This window comes from Polypterus senegalus, chromosome 6 (genome assembly GCF_016835505.1).
Source record: "Polypterus senegalus isolate Bchr_013 chromosome 6, ASM1683550v1, whole genome shotgun sequence".
NCBI classification, from domain to species: Eukaryota; Metazoa; Chordata; class Cladistia; order Polypteriformes; family Polypteridae; genus Polypterus; species Polypterus senegalus.
Genome location: NC_053159.1, coordinates 138,222,107 through 138,248,563, shown reverse-complemented (window position 1 = coordinate 138,248,563; position 26,457 = coordinate 138,222,107). Strand labels below are relative to the sequence as shown.

At 38.8% G+C, this 26,457-nt stretch overlaps 1 protein-coding gene across 12 annotated transcripts in view; it reads right to left on the bottom strand.

The window, feature by feature from the left end:
* Positions 1–26,457, bottom strand: part of LOC120531691 (R3H domain-containing protein 1) — a 244,756-nt gene that overhangs the window by 75,202 nt on the left and 143,097 nt on the right. For 8 of the 12 annotated variants that reach the window (XR_005634140.1, XM_039757318.1, XM_039757320.1 and 5 more), the window contains 5 exons: positions 22,256–22,513; positions 19,609–19,745; positions 15,777–15,878; positions 14,587–14,817; positions 4,682–4,805 (listed from right to left, as the gene is read on the bottom strand). Coding sequence is in view for 11 of the 12 variants with exons in the window: in XM_039757318.1 (XP_039613252.1) it covers positions 4,682–4,805; positions 14,587–14,817; positions 15,777–15,878; positions 19,609–19,745; positions 22,256–22,513 (852 nt within the window). In the remaining variant the exon portion in view is untranslated. The remainder of the gene's footprint in view (positions 1–4,681; positions 4,806–14,586; positions 14,818–15,776; positions 15,879–19,608; positions 19,746–22,255; positions 22,514–26,457) is intronic. The other 4 variants (XM_039757324.1, XM_039757325.1, XM_039757327.1 and 1 more) reach the window with 3 other exon arrangements.

Sequence of the window (26,457 nt, the reverse complement as noted above, 5' to 3'; positions counted from 1 at the left end):
ACATTTACAAGTCACTTGTGTACACGGGGAGACCAGAACATATCGATCCGCCCAGTGTTACGTTACCTGGAAGGGGCAGGTGTCCAATTTGATGGTCGCGGTGTTGCCTGAACCCCCCTATCCGGTAATCTTGGGGCAAGACTGGTCCAAAATTAGTAGCGGTAGGATGAACGCCGCTCCCAGAGCCTCCTTGGGTCTAGCCATGAGGGGACGAGGTGCCCTTCCCGCGATCTCCACGCCATGCACAGGGGCAAGCCAAGATGGCGCAGGCGTGTCGGGAGTGGATTCCCCAGCGACATCCTCTGACCCAGAAGTATCCGCCGGGGAAGGGACAAGCCGGGGGACATTTCCGCCAAACCCATCTCATGATCCGTTAAGCAACCTGGATCATCAATTTCGGTCTACGCCTGCGTCTTTTAAAAGAGAACAGTGGAATGATGATTCCCTACGGTTTGCCCGGAATGCAGCTGTTCTTCCTGGTAGCACACATGCTGATGGTTCCATGCCACGCGAGCCCTTCTTTGTGTTAGAAAATGATCTGTTGTATCGGGTGGCAACTCACGAGGGTGAGGTGCGGAAACTGTTGTTAGTGCCACGTACCTTCCGGCGGGAGGTGTGTGAACTAGCACACGCTCACCTCTTAGGCGCCCATCTTGGGGCCGAAAAAACATTGGAGAGAGTTAAACTCCGCTTTTATTGGCCTGGGATAAATGAGGAGGTCCGGCGTTTCTGTCAGTCCTGTCCGGAGTGTCAGATTCGCTAGATTCCGAGGAGGGACCGTGCTCCTCTGGTCCCTATTCCTTTAATAGACGTCCCGTTTGATAGAATAGGGGTAGATTTAGTGGGACCCCTGGAACCCTCAAACCGTGGCTTTAAATATATATTAGTCATGGTTGATTACGCGACCCGATACCCAGATGCGGTTCCCCTGCGCTCCGCTACTACAAAAAATATCGCACGGGAATTGGTTAATTTATTTTCAAGAGTGGGTATTCCCAAAGAAGTCCTCACGGACCGGGGTACACCATTCACTTCAGATACGTTCAAGGAAGTTGCCAGATTACTCAGGATAAAGCACCTGAAGATGTCTGTCTATCACCCCCAAACGGACGGGTTGGTTGAACGCTTTAACCAGACGCTCAAACAGATGCTCCGTAAGGTAGTCAGCGCCGATGGCAGGAATTGGGACCAGCTCCTACTGCTCGTCCTTTTTGCCTACAGGGAGGTGCCCCAAGCGTCCACAGGTTTCTCCCCTTTTGAATTATTGTATGGGCGACAGCCCCGGGGACTTTTGGATATCCTAAAAGAGGGTTGGGAGGCCGAACCACTGCCCTCCTCAAATGTGCTTGAGTATGTTGCGCAACTGCGTGACAAGCTTGAAAAAATTAAACCAATCCTAAAAGATCACGTGACTCGTGCGCAGGCAGCTCAGGTCCGGTGTTACAACCGTAACTCGGTCCTCCGAGAGTTCTGTCTGGGGGATCGAGTGATGGTACTTGTTCCCACATCCCATTCTAAATTGTTAGCTCACTGGCAACGAGGTTAAGGAGAGAAAAGGATTGGTCGACTATTTGGTTCTCCAACCTAATCGTCGACCAACCGAGAGGATCTACCATGTTAATTTATTAAAGCCTTGGAAAGACCGGGAAGAGTCTCCCAATACTAGTAGGTCCCTCTCCTTATTCGCTGGAGGGAACGCCCTTAACCTCGGTAAAGAGCTTACCCCCTCACAACGGCAGGAGATTATTAAAACTGTCCACGCCATCCCTGAAGTGGTGAGCGAGACACCGGGCCGAACCACCCTGATTGCGCACGACATAATCACAGAACCCGGGATGATCGTTTGGGAGAGGCCATACCGACTCCCCGAGGCAAAACGCGCCGAAGTGGAACTGGAGGTGCAACGGATGTTGGATATGGACATAATCGAGGAAAGTAACAGCCCTTGGTCTAGTCCAATTGTCCTTGTTTCCAAGACTGACGGTTCATGGAGGTTCTGTAATGACTTTAGACGTCTGAATCAGATCTCCAAATACGATGCTTACCCGATGCCCCGCATTGATGACCTTCTGGAGCGGCTAGGTGCCGCCCGATACTTGACTACCCTTGACATGACAAAAGGGTATTGGCAGATTCCTTTAACGGCATCCGCGAAAGAAAAAACAGCCTTTAGCACCCCTAGCGGGCATTGGCAGTACAAGGTCCTCCCATTTGGGCTGCACGGGGCACCGGCTACCTTTCAACGTCTGGTGGATAGAGTGTTGAAGCCCCACCAGTCCTATAGTGCTGCCTACCTCGATGACGTAGTCATCTATTCCGGCACCTGGGAGGAACATTTGTCGCAGCTCTCAGCTGTCCTCGCGACACTGGCTAACGCCGGCCTCCGCATTAATCCTCGCAAATGTTTCTTTGGCTTACAGGAGGCCAAGTATTTAGGGTACCTAGTGGGGTGAGGACAGGTGAGACCACAATGCTCCAAAGTTAAAGACATCCTGGAATGGCCCCGTCCGAGTACCAAGAAACAGGTGCAGGCCTTCTTGGGGCTATTTGGGTATTACCGCCGGTTCATACCCCGTTTCTCCGAAAGAGCAGCACCCTTGACTAATTTAACAAAGAAAGGTGCTCCCCTCCACGTGGTATGGACCGATGCAGCAGAACATGCATTCAGTGACTTAAAGAAGGCCCTAACGTCGGCGCCTGTGTTGCGGACTCCGGATTTTGGAGCTCCGTTCATCCTCCAGACCGATGCTTCGGACACAGGCTTGGGTGCCGTGTTGAGCCAGAGTATCTTTGGTGTTGAACACCCCGTAATGTACCTGAGCGGGAAACTGCTGGACCGGGAGACCCGGTATGCGGCGGTGGAGAGGAAGCCCTGGCCATAAAGTGGGCTGTGACTTATCTCCGGTACTACCTATTGGGTCGCGAGTTCACTCTGGTGACTGACCACGCCGCGTTGCAGTGGATGTCCTTACATAAAGAGTCGAACCCGTGGGTTACTAGGTGGTTCTTGGACTTACAACCTTATAAGTTCATGGTCACTTATTGCCGTGGCGGCCTTCAGGCCAACGTCGATGCCCTCTCCCATATCCACGACCTCTCGGTTCGGTCCGCCCGTCCTAACGGTTTCGGGCTGAGGGTCATATCGCGCTTGCGAGTAGGAGATCGCGGACGGATCTTAAAACACATCGAAGGATGTTCGCTGGCGGGGAATGGCGGGGACTAACCTTGTTTCTTTGCTTTCCAGACCCAAAGACACTCCGCCATACGACCTGCCCGCACTACGTCTACTTCCGCCCTCCCTCCGCCATCTTTGATGACGTCATTGTTTCCCATCAACCATCACTTCTTCCCAGCATTCCTGCACTTCCGGCTCCTCCCATATAAAAATGGCCGCAATGCCTAGTATGGCGTCGCGCATGAATTGTTTATGTATGACCCAACTGCTTATTTTTTTGGAAATCTGGAGTGTCGACAATATAAGGGGCCGGAAAACCCCAAACCTTTTTGTTGTCTGCTTCTGAATTTATTACAGTGTGTAAAAGTATATTGAAAAATAATCATATGGAACAAGCAAATTTGGAAAAATGGAGTACATTTACTAGATATCATACAAATGCATCCAATCTGACGCACACACATCTCATATTACAGAAACAGAAAATAATAATTAAATAATAGTGAAGAAACTGATTCTATTCAAATAATGGAAGGGAATGTAGTAGCTGAAAAAGAGACCGGTTCACTGTGAGAATCATAGCCCTCTCAAACAGTGCTCCGGCCCCGGGTCCAGCCACTCAGGTTGTTATTGTAGTGGGAAGATCTCAGATTTCAACACTGAATAAAATTTTCTTAACAGACATAATGACATGAAAAAAAACATTTCATAAAAGGTAGACAAACACACAGAATCAAGACAAATACTAACAAAAAACTGGTTAGCCCTCATTAGACTTTTATTTTAGCAATCCTTTTAAGAATCATTTTAACAGATGTCTACCAGGCTATGTGATTAAAAAAAAAAACATTTCTCACATGTATGCTGCAAAATAGATAGAGACATGTCCCTTTTCTTCTACTAGGTACTGCAGTTCAAGAGTGTTACATGCTTTCTTATGGAGACATTTGCCGATTGGAAGAAGTCAACCCACTTGCTGCATATTGTGTCAACAGTGCTTCTTTATCAGTAACATTCTTCACTTTGGTCTCCAAAAAGACACTATCTTTTTTGTAACTTACTTTTTTCATTATTATTAAAATATATAAACTAGAAAGGTGCAGTCTATAGTTTCACTAAATTGTTAATGCCTCATAGGCTATAATAAATATAAAAAAAAAACCTGAGGAAAGCAGAGATAAAAAGGATCTGTTCAAATTATTTTACATTTCCAGATATTTTTGATAACCTATTTTGTCAATCATTATTGTGAGAAATATTTAACAAGAGACTTTAAAATTTATAGACCATGTTTAAGCTACAAATACTGTATCTAACTACTATCAGACCATAAATATAACATACCCTAAGAAAATAAAATTTGGAGAAAAGGATTATTAACAAGCAGTTTAAAATTTTGTATGAAAAAATGTACCTTCACATAATGTAGTGTTTTCAAACTATTCATATGCAAGCTTTATTTCAACACATACACCATTCAGAAAAGAGCAAACTTTGTTAACTTACCTGCCTGCTGTGTGGTGTGTAGTACAGGCTGGTTTTGCTGTGTGTTGTAGTGGACTGGTGTAACTGGGCGATACTGCTGGTTGGAGTGTGAATACTGATTAGGCGTACAGTAACAAGTAGGCATCTGAAACATAAGGATATCTGGTAAAAACAACAGTACAAAAGCTTGCACTAAAATCATAAAGACAATACAATGAAAACAGTATTGTTTTACAAAATGTAGTCACTATAGTTTGATGATGACAAAATGATGAAAAAAGAATGGGCTAAATTTAAAATTAGTAAACTGCTTTATTACAAATGTAAAAAATACTGGAAAAATAAATATTTATTTTAAAAAGTAAACAGGGGTCAAAAAGAAGGAATAATACAAAGATCCACTAAATATTTTCCAAAAAGAAACAATATCTAATATATAAAGCAGAGTCGATGTATGTTTGTTTGTCCACCATATAAATCTGCACCGGGCATCCGATCGCCACCAAACTGGGCATGGGGCTCGTTTGTTACCAGCAGGAGGTCATGGGGTATGTATGTTTGGGAAAAATGTTCGGGGTGAAGCGCAGGGTACCTTTAAACCAATAGTTCCGTACACGTCCCCGTACTGCCAACAGGAGAAGGGCTGGTGATGTAAGACTGGATGAATCATCTCAAGAAAGGGAAACCAACAGGCGAAGGGGTGGTGATGCCAGGCTGGATGAATCATCTCAAGAAAGGGAAGGGAGGCTGTAGTTGATGCATGTTTATTTGTCTGTCATACAAATCTTCACTGGGCGTCTGATCGTCACCAAATTGGGTATGGGACTTCTTTGTGACCAGGAGGAGGTCATGGGGTATTTTTGGTTGGGAAAAATGTCTGAGGCAAGAGTGGTTGAAACATCTCAAGAAAGGGAAACCAGGCAGTCTGCCAACAGGTGAAGGGCTGCTGATGCAACACGTGGCAGCACGATTTAAAAAAATATGGCTTTTGCATATAACCGACAGAATGGATATCATGAACATGCTGTCGCTGTTATTGGATAATATCTGTGTTCATTGTAGAGCTCTAAAATGGAAAGGAGAGTCACCGGGATTGTGTTGCTCAAATGGGAATGTGAAACTGCCATCTCTACTTCGTCCACCTGAACCTCTACACTCCTTGATATCAGGATTAACACCAACTTCAAAGCATTTCTTGAACAACATCAGGAAGTACAATTCCTGTTTTCAAAAAACTTCTATTCGTGCAACTAAACAAATACGATAGGATGGGTTCATGCCCACATTCAAAGTGCAAGGTCAAGTTCACCATACAATAGGTTCATTACTTCCATTAACTAATGGGACAATTGAGTTCCTTCAGATGTACTTCATGGGAGATATTTCCACAACAGCGCATCATAAACACAGCAGAATACCGAACGGAAGACTGGACATTGTGATGGATTTAGAACGATTCCTTCATGAGAACAACGCATGTGTCACCCTTTTCAAGACAGCACTTCAACGTATATCAATAGATGATTATAAAATTGTTGTAAGAGCTGACAAAATGCCACAGGGAGATCATCACTGACGATTAAATGCTCCAATACTTGATGAGGTTGCCATTGTAATGGTAGGCAATGAGTTTGGGAAGCAGGTCATTATCATTGAGAAAAGGAACAGAAGTCTTCAGCGTGTGGCAGACACACACAAGTCGTATGATGCCCTTCAGTATCCACTTATCTTTTGGCAAGGCGAAGATGGGTATTACTTTGGAATTCCACAAACAGATCCATCTACGGGCAACTCTGTTTCTGGCAAGAAACTTAGTGCAGTGGACTTTTATGCTTACCGAATAATGAGTAGAGTTTCTGAAGAGAATCACATCTTGAAATGACAGCAACTTTTCCATCAATACACATTATTGAAGCAACTATCATAACAGGTTGCGCAAGACATGAAAATGTTTTCATACCAAGAATACCGCTGATTCTGAATGATTTACCCTTTGATTCCAAATGGCTACAATTTCCTGTTCGTTTAGCTTTTGCTATGTCAATTAATAAGGCTCAAGGGCAATCACTGTAAGTTGCAGGCATCAACTTGGAAAATCCATGCTTCACACGGACAACTCTACGTAGCATGTTCTAGAGTGGGCAATCCTCAAAATTTGTTGATTTTCGCACCACAAGGGGAAAAAAATATAGTGTATCCAAAGGCTCTAGAATAACCACTTGTATTACCTATTACAATAAAATTTGAATCAGAAAAATGTTTTTCTATTTCTATGTTGTGTTTCTTTCATTTGGGAAGTTCATTATACAGTCCCGGGCAATGCAACATGGGTTAACTGTATGTGCCAGCCTGGATCTCCGTAAGGGAATAGCAGTGGATAAACTATGAGGTCACAGTTCATATTGAGAACAGAGATACGCTTGCAAGCATCTCCCCTTGGATATATGCAAATGTCGCGTTGTGCAGGAGGTTCCCCGTCTTCACCTACAAACATAGCTGCAACATCAGTTTGACGGGACGGGGCGTTATACCTTCTCATATCCAGACCTGGATTTTCCATGAACACCATTTGTACAGCAGTAACAGGGTTACCGTGAGTGATAATGTCATGCATTTGCATGTAAGACTTTGCGAAGGGATTAAACTGTCATATCATGTTGTCTAGTTGAAGCAGCAAGATATCACTGCAAGCGCAATTACATTGATTTTGCAAACGATGACTGGTAGCCTCAGCAGAATCGAAGATATATAGCTAACCGTATTGTGGTGACGTGTCAGGATTGTTATATAAAGGAGAGACCTGGTGATAAATTTGACCGTGGATTCTGAAAGCATACGGTCCTTGTCTAGATGGTTGAGCGATGTGTGCGCCGATTGACGCGAAAGCTAAAGCAGAGTTGTATTCCCTGATATGATCACAGTAATTTCGGGACAGCGGGTCCTTGCCAGTTAAGAGGTCTTCTAATAAAAGAGGGGGTTTGGATGGCGGTGGCAAAGACACCTTGCCGGCATGACAGCACTTAGTGTAATGTCCGGATTTGTTGACCTCTGCTGGCCAATGAAGAGCATTGCAAGAAGCACATAGTGCGGTAGGAAGGCCAATGTTATGTTCTTGGACGTGAAAGGCGGTATCTTCTTGAAAAGCTGCAGAAAAGTGAATATGATGTTTGTGCATGAACGATTTAGTGCTATGTTGACACTGAAGGGAATTGGAATGAGTTGTGTCAAAGTATTGCTGGCAATGTTCACATTGCATAATTCGTTCAGTGGAGTGTGTTTTTAAATGCATGTTGAGAAATCTCTGCACTCGGAACGTTTTTGAACAAATCGTGCATTCAAAGATCTGTTTGGAATGCGTTTGCTCAGTGGAGTGTGTGTTTAAATGTGCTTTGAAATATTTCTGGCGTGTGAAGGTTTTGGAGCAGTGTTGGCACTGAAAAGAATTCATCAGGGAATGTGTTTTGAGATGGTTAGTAAGGTATCTGCATGCGTGAAAGTGTTTGTCGCAAATTTTGCATACAAATCTTTGTGTTGAATGGATCTGCATATGGTTGTGGAGATCCATCTCACCCGTGAAGTCCTCGGTACAAAATGTGCAATTGAAGGTGAGAGAGGAATGAGTTCGTAAGTGTTTATTGAGAGCGCAAGTTGTCTCGAAGCATTGTTGGCAATGTTCACATTGCGTCATTCGGTTAGTGTTGTGTTTTTTCAAATGTGCGTTCAGAGATCTGTGCACTCTGAAGCTTTTGGAACAAAAGGTGCGTTGAAAGTCCTGTGTGGAATGCGTGTGTTCAGGGGAGGGTGTCCTTAAATGATTTTCAGGAAGAGGAGAGTGGGCAGGTGACGTCACATTAGTGTGGCGAGCAAGTGGGTGTGCACCTTGTGTGCACATACCGACAGAGTCAAAAGATGTCACCAGAAGGTAATCACACGGGTATTTGAGAGGCATGAGAACCTCGTAATGCCCATGATCCAAAGGACCGCTAAAAAGCAGGGATATGAAGAGACGCTGGGCCGGATTGTAAACTCGAGGAGAGGCATGAGGATGTTCTTGGAAGTAAATGCTGATAGTAGCTGGAAGGATTTGGGACATTGCCACAATTTCTGCCTCGCCACCATAGACTCCGGACGTATTCATGTAATCAGCGTATTGTTGAGCAGACTGTATAACAATGCCTCTGTGACAAAGAACAACGGACACCACGTCACCGAAGTTATCCCAATGTTGGCAAACAAAGCTAACAGCCATGTTACGAAGTTTGAGAGCAACAGTTTCGTCAATGACATTTCTCCAAAAAAACCTGACTGACAGAAACAAACAGTTACCTGAAGCAGGAAATTTCTATAACATTGAAAGAAGTGTTGTTTCCATGAAATACATTTGAAGCAGTAGCCATGGAGGGCAAAAGAATAGTCAACGTGGCTCACAGCTGGGTTTGGACCGCAGCACAGACCAAAGTGAGTGAGTATGTGTTTGATGAGCTGTTTAATTTGGCGGGCAGTGGTCTGAGGTGCATTCCTGAGCACATGGAAGAAGGGTTAGAGTTTCTGGAAGGGGCTTCGTTGTTCCTTTCGCATGGTTTTTCATGGTGGACGCGGTTGGGTGTCGAAACCGAAAAGAATAATGAAAAGTCAACGTGGCTTAGATGTGCATGTGGACTCCTAGCACAGATGAAAGGGGCTAACTGGGTGGTCGGTGAGTTTTTGCGTCCGGGCACATGGGCAGGCAGTGTGAATGCCTAGAGAGCGAGGGTAGACGCAGACCGGTGAAAAAGTAGTGTTGTTGGGCAGGGAAACGTGTTCCATATTTCTGCAGGAGCATCTAAGAAGATGCATGTTTGTCGCAGATGCGAATTGCTGTATGTAGCGTGTAAAACAGTTTGCTATGGTGCACGCGGTTGTGCGTCATAACCGAAAACTCGGTTTTTAAAGACTGCTTACTTCATTGTGTTTTAACCTCAGTTGTAAAGGATTGTTTTAAAGATCCCATGGGATACCCCTCACAAACTGTTTTACACACTGCATATGGCGATTTACCTCTGCGAGAAACATGCCACTATGAACAGTCAACGTGCAGGTGCATGTGGCCTCTACTACAGACGAATATAAATGACGCTGTTTCTTCTGTGTCGTCGCGTCCGAGTTGGTGGCCGTGGCTCTGCAAGTTGTCGTCGTATCCAATGGTCTTGGAGTTGGTGGGCGTGGCTCCATCCTGCGTGCGCCATAGGTGTCTTACTTGTCGGCGCTCAGTGAATCCACGCCCCTTCCGGCGTGCTTTCCATGGTTGTCTTGCCTTAGAGAATTATATATATAGATAATATTTCCATCAGATGATGTTATACTTTGAAACTTACCTTGTTAAGTCAGGTGATTTAAATGGTTTTGTCACTCAATCTACAAAAGATTGGCAAATGCTGCAACAAAATCTAATAATAAACAATTATGCCGCACAGACGTCTTGGAACAAAGCAGAACAAGAAGCCTAATAAAAAATAAATGCAAGAACACTAAACGTCAACGTCACTTTCATTTTTAACAGAAGGCAAACATTCCAAACCTACGTTACTATAACCTTTAGCCATAGGCCCCTGAATGATCTGGGTGCCTGTGGCTAAAGAAGCCACAGAGGGACCTGCTGCTGACTGTCTGCAGTCAGACTCTTTTTGTTTTCTTTCCTTGCACTGCAGTTTTTTTTCCCCATCTTTAAGATGCATTTGATAGCTATAAGACAAATTACATGCAATTGCGTTTGTTCTTAAAATATGTCACATGCTTGTGCATAAGAATGTTCATAACAATACGGTGTATTATGTAAAACAGACCTTTAAATTAAAAAAAAGTATTTATATTGTAATCTGCTTAGTCATTTTCTTCATGAGCAGAGTTATAATTAAAAGGGGTAAAAAAAAATAGATGGGAGGAATGAACATTAAATTATGTACTAAGCTACTTTCTGGAAATTGACTGCATAATTTGCATACTATATTATAATATTTTTAATAACATATGTGATTACACTACTTCAAGCTATGGATTTTTATAGGATACAATTTGAATCTGTATCTTTCGCACCAGCAATAAATATGCTTTCCTTATGTGAATAGCTTAGAATTCACATTTAGTACAGAAACACTTAAATCATATTGTAAAGAAAAACTGCTTTAAAACACTTTTTGAATGTTCTTAAGTTAAAGAAATATTCCTTCAAAAGGGACAAAACACACCATAGAAGCAAATGAAAAACAAGACAAATCCTATTATTTTTATATTATAGGAAATGCACGCCAGGAATGAGTCCTTCCTCAGTAAGCTGTCCAGTTACTAATGTTTGCAATGCCCTGATTGCCATTGTTCCATAGTTTAGAATGTTATTTTACAGATAAACAGTTTATTTAAGTAATTTACAGTTATCACAGTTTGGCAGTTTCATTTCTGAAGTTGCAACTAGATTGTGATGGTCTGGGTTGGCTCCATGCTCCCTCTTGCTTTTAGGAGCATTTTGCTCTTTCATTCTTTTCTTTTATTTCAACCTCTTCTTCCTTTCTCTTTTTTCTGCAGGCAGGCTCCTCTTAAATTAGCTTGATTGGGCGAAGATGTGACCCTCTGCCCACACTGAGGTGAGAATACGGCACCTGACTGGTCTAGTCACCTCTGGAAGCGAGTGCACGATCAGCCTGGCACTATAATACTCTGCAGCAGTGCTGTCACGTGCACATCTGCACCTACTCTTGAACCTGTACTCTCTTGGGACGCTGACTATTGATCTAAAATCTGCTCTACGGCACAGACTACTTGTCACATAGATTTACACCTTAATGGTATACTGTGATTGTGTGATGAACTGGGAGAAGAGGGGACAAACTCTGGAAATTTTACTGTGTGCAATTTGTGGGTTTCCTTATACAGTATGATTAATCTAACACTGCAACCCATTAGAAGAATTTTTAACTGGAACACCCCCTCAAGTCAAATTTCCAATTTGGAGCTGGTCTGTCCGTCCAAATTTGTCCAACTTCAGATCATTAAAAATGGCGATGTACACCATAAACTTTAGTGAATGCTTTAGTAAATACTGTTTATTAGCACTTCTGTCTATTTGTATCTCATTAACTCAGTTGTACACACAGTACTATCCAACTTCATTTTGTGGACATATTGCTACAGTGTTTACATACATAAAATGTTGTGTAATGTGTTATTAATTCATTCCAATGGAGCAAGCACAATAAAGGTTGTGTCCATATTGGTTTTCAAATGTTGTTCTGGAATGCGGTCAACTCGTGTGTGACATCATTCTCAGCTCAGATATCTGTCTTCTCAGGTAAATGAAATCCAGCAATTACTGATGACAGTACTGGACTTAAATCACCTCCATCGCTGAATTTCAAATCTATGTTTGTTTTTGTTAATCTTTACAAAAGAACAAAGTGGTGCCTAGTCTAGAGATTATTCTTGCCTTGCACCTGATGCTTGCTGGAATAGGCTCCAGCTTTTCTGTGGATAAGTAGGTTTAGAAAATGGATGAATGTATTTTCTACCCAAAATGAAATATCATCTGAGACAAGAATGTTGCCAGGAAGTGTAAACATCAGTAAGGCAGTACATTACAGCATTCTCTGAAAATGTATGACGACACTGGTATACTCCATCTGGTTTTAAAAATAAATTATTTTGATACCAAGTAATCACTATGCCATAATGACTACCCAGTAATTCTTAACCACTGCTGCAGTTTCATTGACGTTGCTTTAATCCCTTTATCACTCATTAATAAGGTATCTTAGAGCTCTTTTACTATGAAGCTCAGTGAAAGGCAACCTTTTTCGAGTTACGGTGCACCAAGTCCAGAAATTTTCTTTTGCGGCGCATCTGAGGGACTGCCCATAAATAAAGTCGTGACAACACAATCTATGGACAATCGCCAATAAAAAGTTAATTTTACAAGTTTGAAAGACATTGTATTAATAAAGGAATTAAAGGATAAATCTTAAATTTAATTAATGTGAACGTTGAGATTGTTTTTCAGCACATATGAGATTGATGCGAGGATCAATTTTTGAAAGACAGACCCGCATTTCCTTGCCAATCATTTGAAGTCTCTCGCATTTCTTAGACTTCATTTCCGTAAGTGTTCCGTTATCAGTTTTTCCAACATAAAATATATTTTTTTAAACATTATTTTTTTAATCAACCAAAAGTTCCAAAACACTAGCAATTTTAAATATTTTAAAAAAGTTTTCGCGGCGCCCTATGAAGCCCTTAATTCATACTGCATGTCAGAATGAAAACCAAGGCATAAACTCCAAGAAACTCTCTTTAGACCTTCCCAATAAAACATTGGTGAGGCATAGATCAGGGCAAGGGTATTAAACCATTTGTAAAGCTTTGAGTGTTCCCAGGAAAACAGTGGCATCAATAAATGTAAAATGAAGAAGTTTGACCCACCAGGACTCTTACTAAAGCTGGTCGTTCAGTCAAACTGAGTAATTGGGCAAGAATGGCCTTGGTCAGTTGGGTGAACCAAGATATGGGAGGTATTCTCTGCAAAAATTAAAATTAAAACTAAAAAATTAAAATGCAATCTCTATTTTGCAATTTCATTTTTAAAGACTGCATGCAAAAAGGTAAAAAGCCCTGGTCATTGACAACTTCGAAGTTGAAAATAACTTATCTCTTTTCATTTTTCTGTGGTTCAGACTGAAAATGAAATTGCAAATGGGGTTATTTCATTTTAATTTTTGCAGCATTCTTGCACACAGTCTTTGAAAACGAAATTACAAATGGGATTATTTAATTTTCACTTTTGCACCATTTTTACAAGGAGACTTTATTAAATTAAACTGCAAAAGAGAGATTGCATTTTCATTTTCTCTTTTGAAAAAAAAAAAAAAAACAAACTCCCATAACCAAGAATCCATTAAAAAAGTTTTAGAAATGCTCTTCTTAGATGGGAGAACCCGTCAGAAGGACGACCATCTGAGCAGGACTAATTGTTTGTTTAGTTTCAAGTGGCTAGACAGAACAACTGCTGAGATAAAGGCATAAGAAGGCATTTAAAGGATCCTGACAGCATGAGGAAAACGATTCCCTGGTATGAAGAAGCAAAAATTGAACTCCAAGCACTACATCACGAAGACCAGGCACTGCCAATAACCTGCCTAATATAATCCCTACAGTGAAGCATGGTTGTGGTAGCAACATGCTATGGGGGTGCTTCTCAATGGCAGGAACATGGAGACTAGTCAGAGTTGAAGTATGAATGCAGTCAAATACAAAGGGGTCCTTAAAGAAAATCTTCTCCAAAGTGCATATGACCGTAAACTGGGATGATAGTTCACCTTTCAGCCTGATAATAACTTGAAGCATAAAAACAATAGTAAATTTTATTTATACTGCACCTTTTCCATGCTCAAAGTGCTTAAGCATAAAGCCAAGACAATGCTGGTGGAGCTTCAGGAAAAGTCTCTGAATGTCCAAAGCCCACACTTACACCTCATAGACCATGTATAGAGGGACCTGAATATGGCAGTTTACTGAAGCTACCCATCCAATTTAACGGTGCTTGGAAAAATCTTCCAAGACGATAAACTGCCGAACTCCAGGTGTACAGAGGTTGTAGAGACTTACCCAGAAGACTCAAAGTTGTAATTGCTGCCAAAAGGCCTACTACAAAGTGCTTAACGAAGGGTCGGAATACTTATATGAGTAAAAGATTTCAGTTTTGGTTTTAACAAATCTGCAGAATTTTCTGAAAGCATGTTTACACTTTGTAATTATGGAGTATCAATTCATGGACAAATTTATCCATTTAAAATTAAATCTACAACACAATAAACTATGTAGAAAGTGAAGGTGGCAAAATCTGTCTGAATCCATTTTTTCTTATTTATGAAAACACTGGAAAAAGCAATGAACATATACATTACCTGCTGCATATATCCTTGCTGCTGAACAACTTGCTGATTCACAGGAGGGCCAGTTGTACAGTATGTTGGAGCAGGAACAGGTTGTCCCGGTTGAGCCACAATGTATCCTGCTTGCTGAGGAGGCTGAAGAACTACTGATGAGGGGAACATGGCAGTGTGTCCATCAGAAGCATCACTGGAAGGCTGCCTGGCAATGCTCAATTGACTGAACTGCACACCAAGGTTATCTTGCTGGTTATTAAAAAGAAATCAACTTTAAAATGATGGTTCAAAATTCAAATCTAGTAATAAAAATCAATCTTAAGAGTAATTAAACAATGAAAATCTTATTTCCTTTATTCTGATCTTATTAAACAATAAGTATCTATTGATTTGGCAACTTTTAAAATACTTAACCATACACTTTTTCACAAATCTCAGATCCATTCAATGTTTTACCTATTAGAAAACTATTCTTAACTATTAAAGAGGAACTTTAATCTAGGATTCTCTGAGGTATTGGATACATAAACTAAAACAGTAAATCACATTAAAAAATGAGTAATTGGTTTAAAATACTAAAAAATATGTTTCATTCTACAATGAGGCATGTTTCATTGAACACTGATTTTACAGAAATCAACAATGTAGTTGATTCATTTATGTAAACGTAGTGTTCAAAATAAAATTTGTTATAATGTACTAGTTTTAGCAGAAAAAAATAAAAATTGTATACAATTAGTGCCAGTCAAAAATAATAAAACTGACCCAAACTAAACATAAACATGTGTACATTACATATATATTTTCAATAATGAAATAAATACAGACTGCTAATATTTAACACAGGTTATTCGAAGGGTTCTATCAAAGTAATATCAAGAATCATGGGTGAATAAAAATAAGGATGAAACTAAAGCATCTTTATTAATATAGATATGGAGCACAAATGATGTTTAATCTGAATTACCACTAATAAATGAGCAAAATACACACAGTGAGATTTAAATAAAATGTCATTAATATTTAAAGACAACATCAGTTCAAGTTACATTTGGCATCTTGAAAAATAGGTTTTTTTGTACAGTTTTTAACTCCAAGCCGCTTAATAAGAACAGGCAAGAAATAAGGCAATATCGTGCAGTAATTTAATGAAGAGTTTTGTCACAGTGATTGAAGCATAGCCAGAAAGATAAAAGAAGATGTGATACCACAGTGTATTGCTGGTTAGAAGAGACTGTCAGGAGCGGAGGTGGATAAGAGATTGCAGAATACTGGACAGGCTGAGTAGAAGGCTGGAGTGGCTGAATTGGCTAAAGAAGCAAGTTTACATGTGTGTTAACAGTTGATTTAAAAAAAAAAAAAAAAAGTTAGAAGGCAAAACAATAAATGTTAATGTTGAGGAGAAAATCTTGAAAATTACCTAACTAAAGAATATATTTTAGGAAATAATTCAACATGTTTGTAAATATGATCAGGCTACATACATACATATAATAAGAAAGACATTAGACAATCAATGTATTTTTAAGATGTCATAATATTATGACTGTAATCAGGTTTATAAATTATGAAATTCTGAATGGAATGTATATTATAATCCCACAAATCCAAAAAGCTGAAAACCTTTGAGTACACAGAAATTAAATTCTTTTGAAAGTATCAGAATTGAATGGTTAACAACAATGTATAAACAAATTTCTTCCCAAATTCTTATTCATAGAAATTATTTCACTGAATACCCAAGTATACTTAATCTAAGTTTAAATAATTTGAGTTTTAATGTGTGATTTACTACACAGGTGTTCCCAGAATTGACAAAACACATAACTGACCTTAAGGAGTGAACTGTGACATTTTAACATAAAAATATGACTGCATTTAGTGCCAGTGAGAAGTTAAAAACTGTATGAATGGAACATCGTTTTAAACGACAAAGTTATGTAACACCTTGCCTGAAGAAGGGTCCTGAGCTGCCTCAAAAGCTTTCATATTGTAATCGTTATAGTTAGCCAATAACTATCATGCAATAGCATTGCATCCATCATGGCTACTATAGAAGACACACAAACTGAGATTTTAAGAAGTTTAAGAGATTTATGCAACTCTTTGTAGACTACTCTGAATTTATTATTTTCATCCCCTTCAGCCATGGGCTTTGCAGTCTTGCTGTTATTTATGCAGAATGCCCAGTCCTTCAGAGAGTACCAACAGTGCCTAACTGTGTAGACAAATAATACTAGAGCAATGAACATCCAGAACTTAAGAAATCCTTTTCTAGCTTTATGCATTCCTAAAACTCGTCTTTTACAATTCTCTGATGTTTCTTTTGATCAGGGCATGGTTTACATTAACAGATCTTTCTTGAGAAGAGAAGATTATAAGTAGCTAAACTGTGTTGTCTTTTTTACAGTCCAGAATACCTACAAACACCACCAATCGCATGTAATTAATTGGAACACCTCACTCCAGTTAGCTTCTGGAGAAATCACTAGCTTAAAAAAACACATTCTTTTTACATCAAGATGTGAATATTTAAACAATATGTTCAGTATTTATAAGAAGTACAGCTTTTTCAATTATTGTGACCAAGTTAAAAATTAAAGATCTTGTTATGAGTAATTAATGAAAAAATCTAAGAAATTCCAAAGGGTTAAAAAAAATATAAAAAAAATATAAAATATATAAAAAAACTGTATGGTGTGTTCAAACAGTAAATAATTTGAATGGGTTCAAATACTGTATGTTCAAACGATTCTAAAATATATTACTAGCAATGGCAAAAAAACATGCTGCAGAACATTTTGGGCAACGTATATGGAAAGAGATAGAGAGAAGTTTTACAGTAAGAAAATCACAAAGTAATTTACTTATACAATAAAATAGAGATAAGCTACATATTCACTAAGGTAAAATTTAAGAGCTTCTCAACATCTGACAGTGAATCAAGCAGCAGAACACAAAATGTAATAGTAGGTTGAATTTAATTAAGGCAACAGAGTTAACGCCAAAAGAGGTTCAACAAACAATGGTTTATATGAACATGGCTATAAATATATAAAGGAACTACTACTTCAAAATTTGGGTAATACAGAAAGATCTACACCCCAAAATGTCATAGTAGTCTCTTCTTTTTAAAAAAGCCATTAAATTATACTGCATACGGTTCTGCATGTTTCATATACAGTTTTTTTTTTCAATATTTTGTTTAAATAATAGGATATTTAAGCTCAGTCAAGAAAATTTAAATCAAACACTGAAAAGTCCAAGATAAAACTGGAGAATCTATTATATGTTATATCTCTTTATTATAAAAGAAAATTTTGAAACGAGACAAGACTATTGCCAAGAGATTTTTTAAAGTTTGTAGAGGGGGTCCTGTCCTCCTCTCAACCATTTCTGGTTAACGGCCCAAGCCCATGGTCCTCTCACCTCTCATTCGTATGAATGCTTTTGTCAGACAGACCCTGCACTCTCAGCTATTATAAATTTTTAAATTTTCCTCACTTTAAGTTCCCAATAAAAGATGACTTATTATGTCCAAATCTTACTGAAGAATTTCATCCTGAAGGGTAATCAACAGAAGAAATGAGTACACGGGCAATCCTAACATCGAGAAACCAAACAAATTAATGCGAAAATTGTTGATCGGTTACACAGCAAATTGGTTAAATGCATATCAATAGACTATGCTGAAACAGTTGGTGGTGATGGTGTGGAAGATGAAAACATCAATTTACAATATCCCATTGAATATCTACAACCGTTAACACTGTTCAATCTTCCATGGGCTGAATTACTATTTAAAGAAGGATGTATCGTATTGTTATTGCATAATTTATGTATGACTGATGTGTGATGTGTTATGCGATAGGACAAGATTAGCTGTATTCAAAATTGGTTGAACAATTCTAATGTAAAATTTTAACAGGCGACAAAAAAGGTAATGTAGTATTTTTGCGTGTTATTTTGAAAGCCAAACAGAACGAAACGTATAACACAACAAATACCTCTAACACAAAATAAAACATAATTTTCTTTCAGTTTATTACGTTTTACAATTTTTTTTTACTATGGTTAATTACCCACTATAACGTAGTTAGTTCTATTATGCGTATGTAATAATTCCCATGAAAATTACAATCTGTTTAAATTGTACATCTGCTTCCCCATATCGCCTGCCTGGGGGTTGGTGAACGAAGCGAGCAGGGGGCAGAGCCCCCTAGTGATACAACAAATGTGTCAATTTTTCAGCATGACCAGAAAATAGGTGCAAACAGGCTAATTCTGCTTCTTGTCTAATCCTACTAACTTCTTTCTCAGTTTTGTATCTCCATGAGTATTTCCTTCATAAATACAATCTGCACCACAGCATAATAACAATGTTGCAGGGACTCACTGGACTTACACTTGGGTAATCAAACAACAAAAATATAAATAAAGCACTGTCCCTCTGAATTCTGCTTTTTATTTGAATTGAAAATTAAAGCAAAAGAGAGGCTATTTTGGTGTAAATTACAGTCACTTGTTCACTGGACTACATATTAAATTAACTGATGATAGTTTTCAGCCAAATATGGAAACTTTCTTTAGTACTGAGACATTAAACAAATTGGAAAGAAATCATAAGAAGCAGTAATTGTGTACAGCACAAACCGTGACAGAAAATAAAAACTATAGTAAGATTAAATAAAACAGGGAAAAAAAATAGCACAACCATTATATTAGATATATCTTGCTTGTGGCTACAAATAACATTTTTCTTATGTGACTGTACGATTAATACCTCCTTCAGTGTTACTGCTTGTGATGAAAATGCATTTGGAAGCAGGCTGTCATTCTGTTTCCGGTCCTTTATGTTAGTGATAAAGTGGATTTAAGAAATACTAAATACAACACATTTAAATATACTGTACCATGTTTAAGCATTTTGTCAAATATATATTAGACCATTTCTGACTGAAGATAGCTGTTGCAAAAGAACCAATCATGTCATTTATACAATTGTTGTATGTATCTGAGTTAAACTCTCATCAAACTAACCTGTGAAAGAATATGATTAGAGGGTTGTTGTTGTAGAGGAGGTGGAGGGGGCTGCTGCATTGGGGTCCTTACAGACTGTTGTGCAATGGCAGGGCTGTACACAACTTCAGTGCCATCAGGGTTAAAAAATGGCTGACCTGAAAAGACGGAGGTAAAAAAAAAAAATCTCAATACTAATTTATTTCTTGTTTAGATTTTAACTACTATTTAATTATACCATTATTATATTACATTTATTGATGAATCTTATTTCCAAGGATATTATTCAAAAATAAATTTAAAGGACAAAAGTCATTTTCACCTGTTTTTGAATACTGTTTAAGGAGGACACACTATGCAAATGGTATTAAAACAGTTTAAATTAAGAATGGAACACTTACATAGGAACATGTCTTGTTAAAAACATAAAAACACTGAAAAAATATGCAAGGGTTTTATTTGTGCGATTCAGATTTCTGCATGGATGGATGGATGGATGGATGGATAGATGGATGAGTGGACGGACAGATAAAAAGACAAACCAACATTAAAATAAGAATAAGAAAAAAAACATCCAGAATTCTACCATTCTGAATCTATGCCACATTTCAATTGAACCTGCAATAAGTATAATTTGTCAAACTTGAGCAATTTAGATTTGAATTAAATTTGAAATAGGTATCCTAATATTAAATATGGTACAAAAAATGTAAATGAGAAACACAAAACAAACTCCTTGTTTTCTTTTTCAATTTTATAACCTCTTAGTGTCAGTTAATACTACATTATAATTTTCACTCATAATACAGTTTTATTTTATATCAAACATTTGTCAGGTTTACACCTTATATTATTAATATTTTGCTTGCTTTCACAAACTGCCAGATATTATATTCAATTATTAAAATAGATGACTTTTAGACTTTTAAACCTGGCGTGGTGCGAGTGAGTGCAGATGCCTGTATGAATGTGCTCAGTGAGATATGTTCCTTCCACGTTAGTTCTTGCCTAGTCCCATATTCTGATAGGACAAGTGCTATCTCCTAATGACCCTGTAATGGAAATAGTGTGTTTATCAAATGGGTAACTGGCTCTTTCCTTTCTCAATAGAAAACAAATGCCTGAAAAGCATGGTCAAATAAAGAAGTGCATGTATATTAGGGGAGAAAAGAGGGATTTTAATTATTTTTCTTTTTAAAAACAGATTTTGGGATAGAAGCTTGAAAAAAATTACATGAATATGTTTAAAGTAAACATTCTATTGCCTTTTAATAAACAACTGGATGAGATACTCAGATGAATAAAATACAACAATCTTCCAAATGAATTTAAAGCAGCAGGGTTCTTCTTTGCAGATCCTAATTTCAAATGTTAATGTTTTAAAGCAAGACACTCTAAGACTAGAGTGTAAAGATATTAACAAACAACTCTTACTGATTAAAAATGAAGATAATATTCATTTCTTGCACTACCATTGTATTTTTTTTACTAAAGTTTAAAAATAACATTGCATTAGTTAGATGAAAACCTCATCCTTTTGACACATAATTAACATTTTTCAGGGCCAGTGCTGATCCCAGACCATTATTTCTATCTGTTGCTCTTAAGGTAATGTGTATATAAAAGCAATTCACAAGAAAACACACCTTAACCCACTAAAAGCATGCTTCTTTTCTTACAAACTGACTGTTAATACAGCTTTTCTCAGATCATCTCAGTACTTTCTTTAACTCAGGTTTTGAAATGTAGGAAGTAATAAAATGCTGATGTGTGACTTCCAATATGGGTGTGCTATCTGGAAGTGACAAACCTGTCTGGTTGCACTCTATTGATCTGCTTCTTGTTTCCTGTCTTGAACAGCAATAGTAAAAGACGCTGCTTCGTTCTGCCTCCTGTGAGTATGAAAGAAAATGGCTAAACAAATATGATGGACTTGTCCCTGCAGGAACTAGGCCTTCTTTAAGCTGTTGACATTCAAAAAAGTCCTTTGGAAACATAATGTTAAAATTTGACACACTGTTAAATTGCACTGTAAATCAATGAGATAAGTACATTTTAGGTCACTCCAAAATATTAGAATTTTGGAGAAAATAATACACATTTAAAAAAATTCAAGCAACAGTTATAAAAATGGTGTAGAGTATCGACACAGGCCCTGTTTGCATTAAAAATAAGCGCATATCTTAAAAAATTGTCATCATTAATATTACTACATACAAAAATATTTAATTATATATAATAAACAAATGTTTTTTCTTCAAAATAAACAAGAAGCGTAAGTAAACTGAAAAACATGAGCAAATAACAAAGAATGACTATAATAAAATAAGCAAATAATACCCTGATTCAACAGGGTATAACCAAATGAGGACAAACTTTAAGATAAATAAATACTTTAAAATACATAATTAAATAAATATTACATCTTGTTTTTATTAGAAAATGAATTAAAAACTTTTTATAATCATTGATGTCTGTACTTTCAGTGTTTATGTACAGATATTCCTCAATTAAACATATTGACACCCAAAAATATCTATTCTGACATAACCCTCTGTTGGAAACGTAAAAACGCAAAATCACATATAAACAACACACAAACATAAAACACATTTAATAAATATATATATCACAACTATAAAATAGGGTATGATCAGTGGATACCAACCTGTATGTGGGTTGATCAGAACACTCCCAGGTGGTATCCCTGTCGCTTCCAACGGAAGCAAATAGTAGCTAGTGCTAGTTGTTGATGACACTTGCCCATTCATGCCACCATCAAAGGAAACAGAATTACTAGTGCTGACAGGAGGATAGACAGCAGGAACACCATGGGTAGGCTGGCTTAAAGCTGTAACAGGAAGTGGCTGCTGGGTGCGAGAAAGCGAACCCGTAGACGACCCTACACTACTAGAAGACTCAGAACCTGGGAAAGGAGTAACGAGAAGGTCTTTACCTACAGACACAAAAACCATGTTTATTTTCTATGCACAACAAGACATGCTTGTTTTAAATGCATACTCCTCCTTAAATTTTAACAGCATGTAAGGTAACTCCATTTATTTTCACTTAACACAATAAAGACCAATGCTTATTGGACATAAAAAAAATTAAAGTGTCCCATAAGTGTCTCATTATTATTGCAGTAAGGGTATAAAGTTATAACATTTTATGGAAGATTTTCTAATAAATATACATTCCAGAAAAGTATGAAGAGGTGACTAGAAAGTTAAAATTACACTGTAAAAATGAAGATATCAGTTTCCAAATCTATATAAATACAATATCCAATAAACAGCCTTTATTGTACAAGACCACATGCATATATAATTAGAGAAATGTATAAAAAAAAAATACTAAATAGAAACAGACTAAAACAGTAACACAATATACATATACCCATTCTGTCTGTGTGTGTGTGTATATATATATATATATATATATATATATATATGAGGGATGTTCAAAAAGTTTCTGTATTTTTTAACACTATTTATTAATATTTCAAAACCAAATGACATCACTTTTCTACAGTAACCTTCCTTTGCGATACAATTTTAGTACCAACTTTATAATGCCCAATTACTACTCCAACCGCCTTCACCGTTTCCAATGAAAATAGGAAAGTGCAGAAACATTTTTAATATCCCTTAAATATATATATATTTTATACAGGGTGGTCCAGATCTAATTATGCAATTTTTATTACGCTGTAACTTATTAAATGTTCATTACATAGAGGATTCACAAAAAATTATTTTTGTTGTTGATAGATGGCAGCACCTGCCCTGCATTCCAAAATGGCGGGGAGATGGTTGTCAGTCGAACAGCAATTTTTTTTTTTCTTGTATTGTTTTCCTTCATTGCATTAAAAGTTGCATAATTAGATCTGGACCACCCTATATATAGTGTGTATACACACACACACACACACACACACACACAATCTCATATATAAAGTACACAAACACACTGTCTGTATGCACATTGTGTCTGACATTGTGGAAACATTTTATCATACCCCCGAAGATGTTCTGAAGAAACCCCTAAATCCTCAATCCGTGCTCTCTTTTTTCCCCAGCCATACTATACACACCCAAGGAAGGTAAAACAAAAGGACAATATGCACAAACCAAAAAGTATTGGACAACCCAGGAAAATCCAAGAAAATATATTATGTAGAAGGCAGATGGTCATGAAGTTTCAAATTATATATATATATATATATATATATATATATATATATATATATATATATATATATATATATATATATATATATATATATATATATATATACACACAAAATACCGCTTCTCAGTGGAGAAGTAGTGTGTTAAAGAAGTAATGAAAAAGAAAAGGAAACATTTTAATAATAACGTAACATGATTGACAATGTAATTGTTTTGTCATTGTCATGAGTGTTGCTGGCATACATATATATATATTAATGTTGATGGAGTACAAATGGCTCACCGCGTAGTAAATATCAGGGGAGATGGTGCTTGCTTATTCTCATCCATAGCTTATTTAGTGCATGAAACTCCGTCTTTAGCGGTACAGATCCGGGCTGACATTGTACTACTTTGGACAGGCACTTGAGGGGATAAAAAAACTTAGGTTTTCGGGAGATGTTATGAATGGGCACTTTGATGTTCTCATTCCCTACACTTACATGCCTGATGTACACATGGAGCGCACAAAAATTGAAGATAAAAGTCGGTATGAAGCGACGCGATGTGAGCAGAGTTCTAGTGCTCTCATCGCTCCTTTGTTTTTCTTGGCGATGCGCTGGAAAAATAGACAAAATTATGTCTCTGGAAATAATTAATGTTGATGGAGTACAAATAGGGTTACCACTTTTAATACAAAAAGGGACACACAATTTCATTCTCAAATACGGGACGATTCTGTATTTTAAAGGACGGGTGGCAACCCTAAGTACAAATGCCTCACCGCATAGTAAATATCAGGGGAGATGGTGCTTGCTTATTCTCATCTATAGCTTACTTAGTACATGAAACTCTTTAGCAGTACAGATTCGGGCTGACATTGTACGACTTTGGACAGGCACTTGAGGGGATAAAAAAAAACTTAGGTTTTCGGGAGATGTTATGAATGGGCACTTTGATGTTCTCATTCTCAACCCTTACATGCCTGATGTACACATGGAGCGCACAAAAATTGAGGATAAAAGTCGGTCGCCTTAAAAGGCGAGTGCGCCTAGTAATATATTTGTAACGTCTAATATGTCTTATTTTCTCTTATTTTGTCTAATATATAGGGTAATACGAGTGTAATGGTGACTAAAGGGTGTTATTTCATGTATAGAGAGCTCTAATGTTAAAAAACGTATTTAGAAGGTCGTAAACAGGTTTTCTATACTCTGTGAAAATATTCGATTTATAAATAAAGAATCCTACTTCGCGAAAATTCATTTATCACGGTAGAGTCTGGAACGGATTAACCATGATAAACAAGGGTTCACTGTGTGTATATTATATATATATATATATATTGTCACACACGTGCGCATGGGAGGCAGCTAAAGGGCTTGAGTGAAGGCAGTTGGAGGCATGCGGGTGTGGCAGAGTGCACTGACTCTTTTCTCCCTTGCCTGTAGACCATCCCGGGGATTTCACCTGGATCACCTGACATCACTTCGGGACTGAGCCAATGGAAGTCGGCCACACCAGCTCCAGTCCCTCTGATGTCACCTCCGCTCTGAGCCAATGGTGGAAGACCACGTGCCGGATCCATACGACCTCACTTCCTGTCTCCCCCTTTAAAACCTGCCCCTTTTCCTTTGTTTCTTTAGTCTTGTTTTGGACTCGGTTGTGTGCACTTCAGTGCTCTGTATTTTGTTAAAAGAAAACGACTTTTGCAGCCAGGATACCACAATATACGGGTGGCTGCCCCAACTCTTTATCTGTCAATGTCTCGTTCTTGTGACAGTGGCGTAGTCGGCAGGATGGAGAAGTCCCGGAGGAGAAGGGGACAGGACCTGCAATATACCCAGGTGGGAGCGTACCGGGGCCGAGTATTCAGGCGGGGAGGGTGCCCCGTGGTTCGGCGTGACCGGTGCGGGCTCCGCTCCCGCACTCATAACTAGCCCATCTGGAGTGGCCAGGAGTGTGCGGGTGGGGCTCACAGAATTGGGCTGCCCTGGAGGGGGAGGCAAAGGGACTCAGTATGCTCTCTTGGGGGAGAGTGCCTGCCTCCCTGCGAAACCAAAGCCCCATTTACCACCTAGGGGTGCCCCAGACTGGCAGGGGAATAAAATAAAACATGGAGGTTGGACCCTGAGCGCCAACCAACAAACAAGCCTGGTCCTTATGGGCAATGGTAGGGCATTGGCTACGGCCATTTGAAAACACGCCCTACCAAATAATAGAGCAGGTAGCTTGCTATCTGCTCCTGGAAGCGCTTCCCGTGGCTTCACCCAGCCGGTTTGGGGCGGCGGTTCAAGAACATGTCTGAGCTCATAGAGCTTATGGAGACGCAGAGGCGGCCTCACACTCTGGGGAGCAGAACCGTCCTCATGTCAAACTCAGCCGGGTGCGTTCCAAGACCTAGCCCCACCCTGTACAATCCGAGCCGATTGGCGTCCGCGGGCTGGGCGCAAAACCGCTTGGAGGCAAGGAGGAATGCAGGTGGAGGGTGAGGAGGGGTTGGTGTGCTCTGGCTAATCCGTTGGCGGTCCCACATACTGGCGTGGTGATCGTCCAGCGGACACAAGACCACAGGTTTGTTCGACTCCGGCAGCAACATTTCATTGTTGCCCGCCGCTTTGTGCAACCGCAACAGTGGCTAAATTTAAGACCGGTATAACCTGTGTCCACGGAGACATCCGCTGGTACAGGTCCGCCG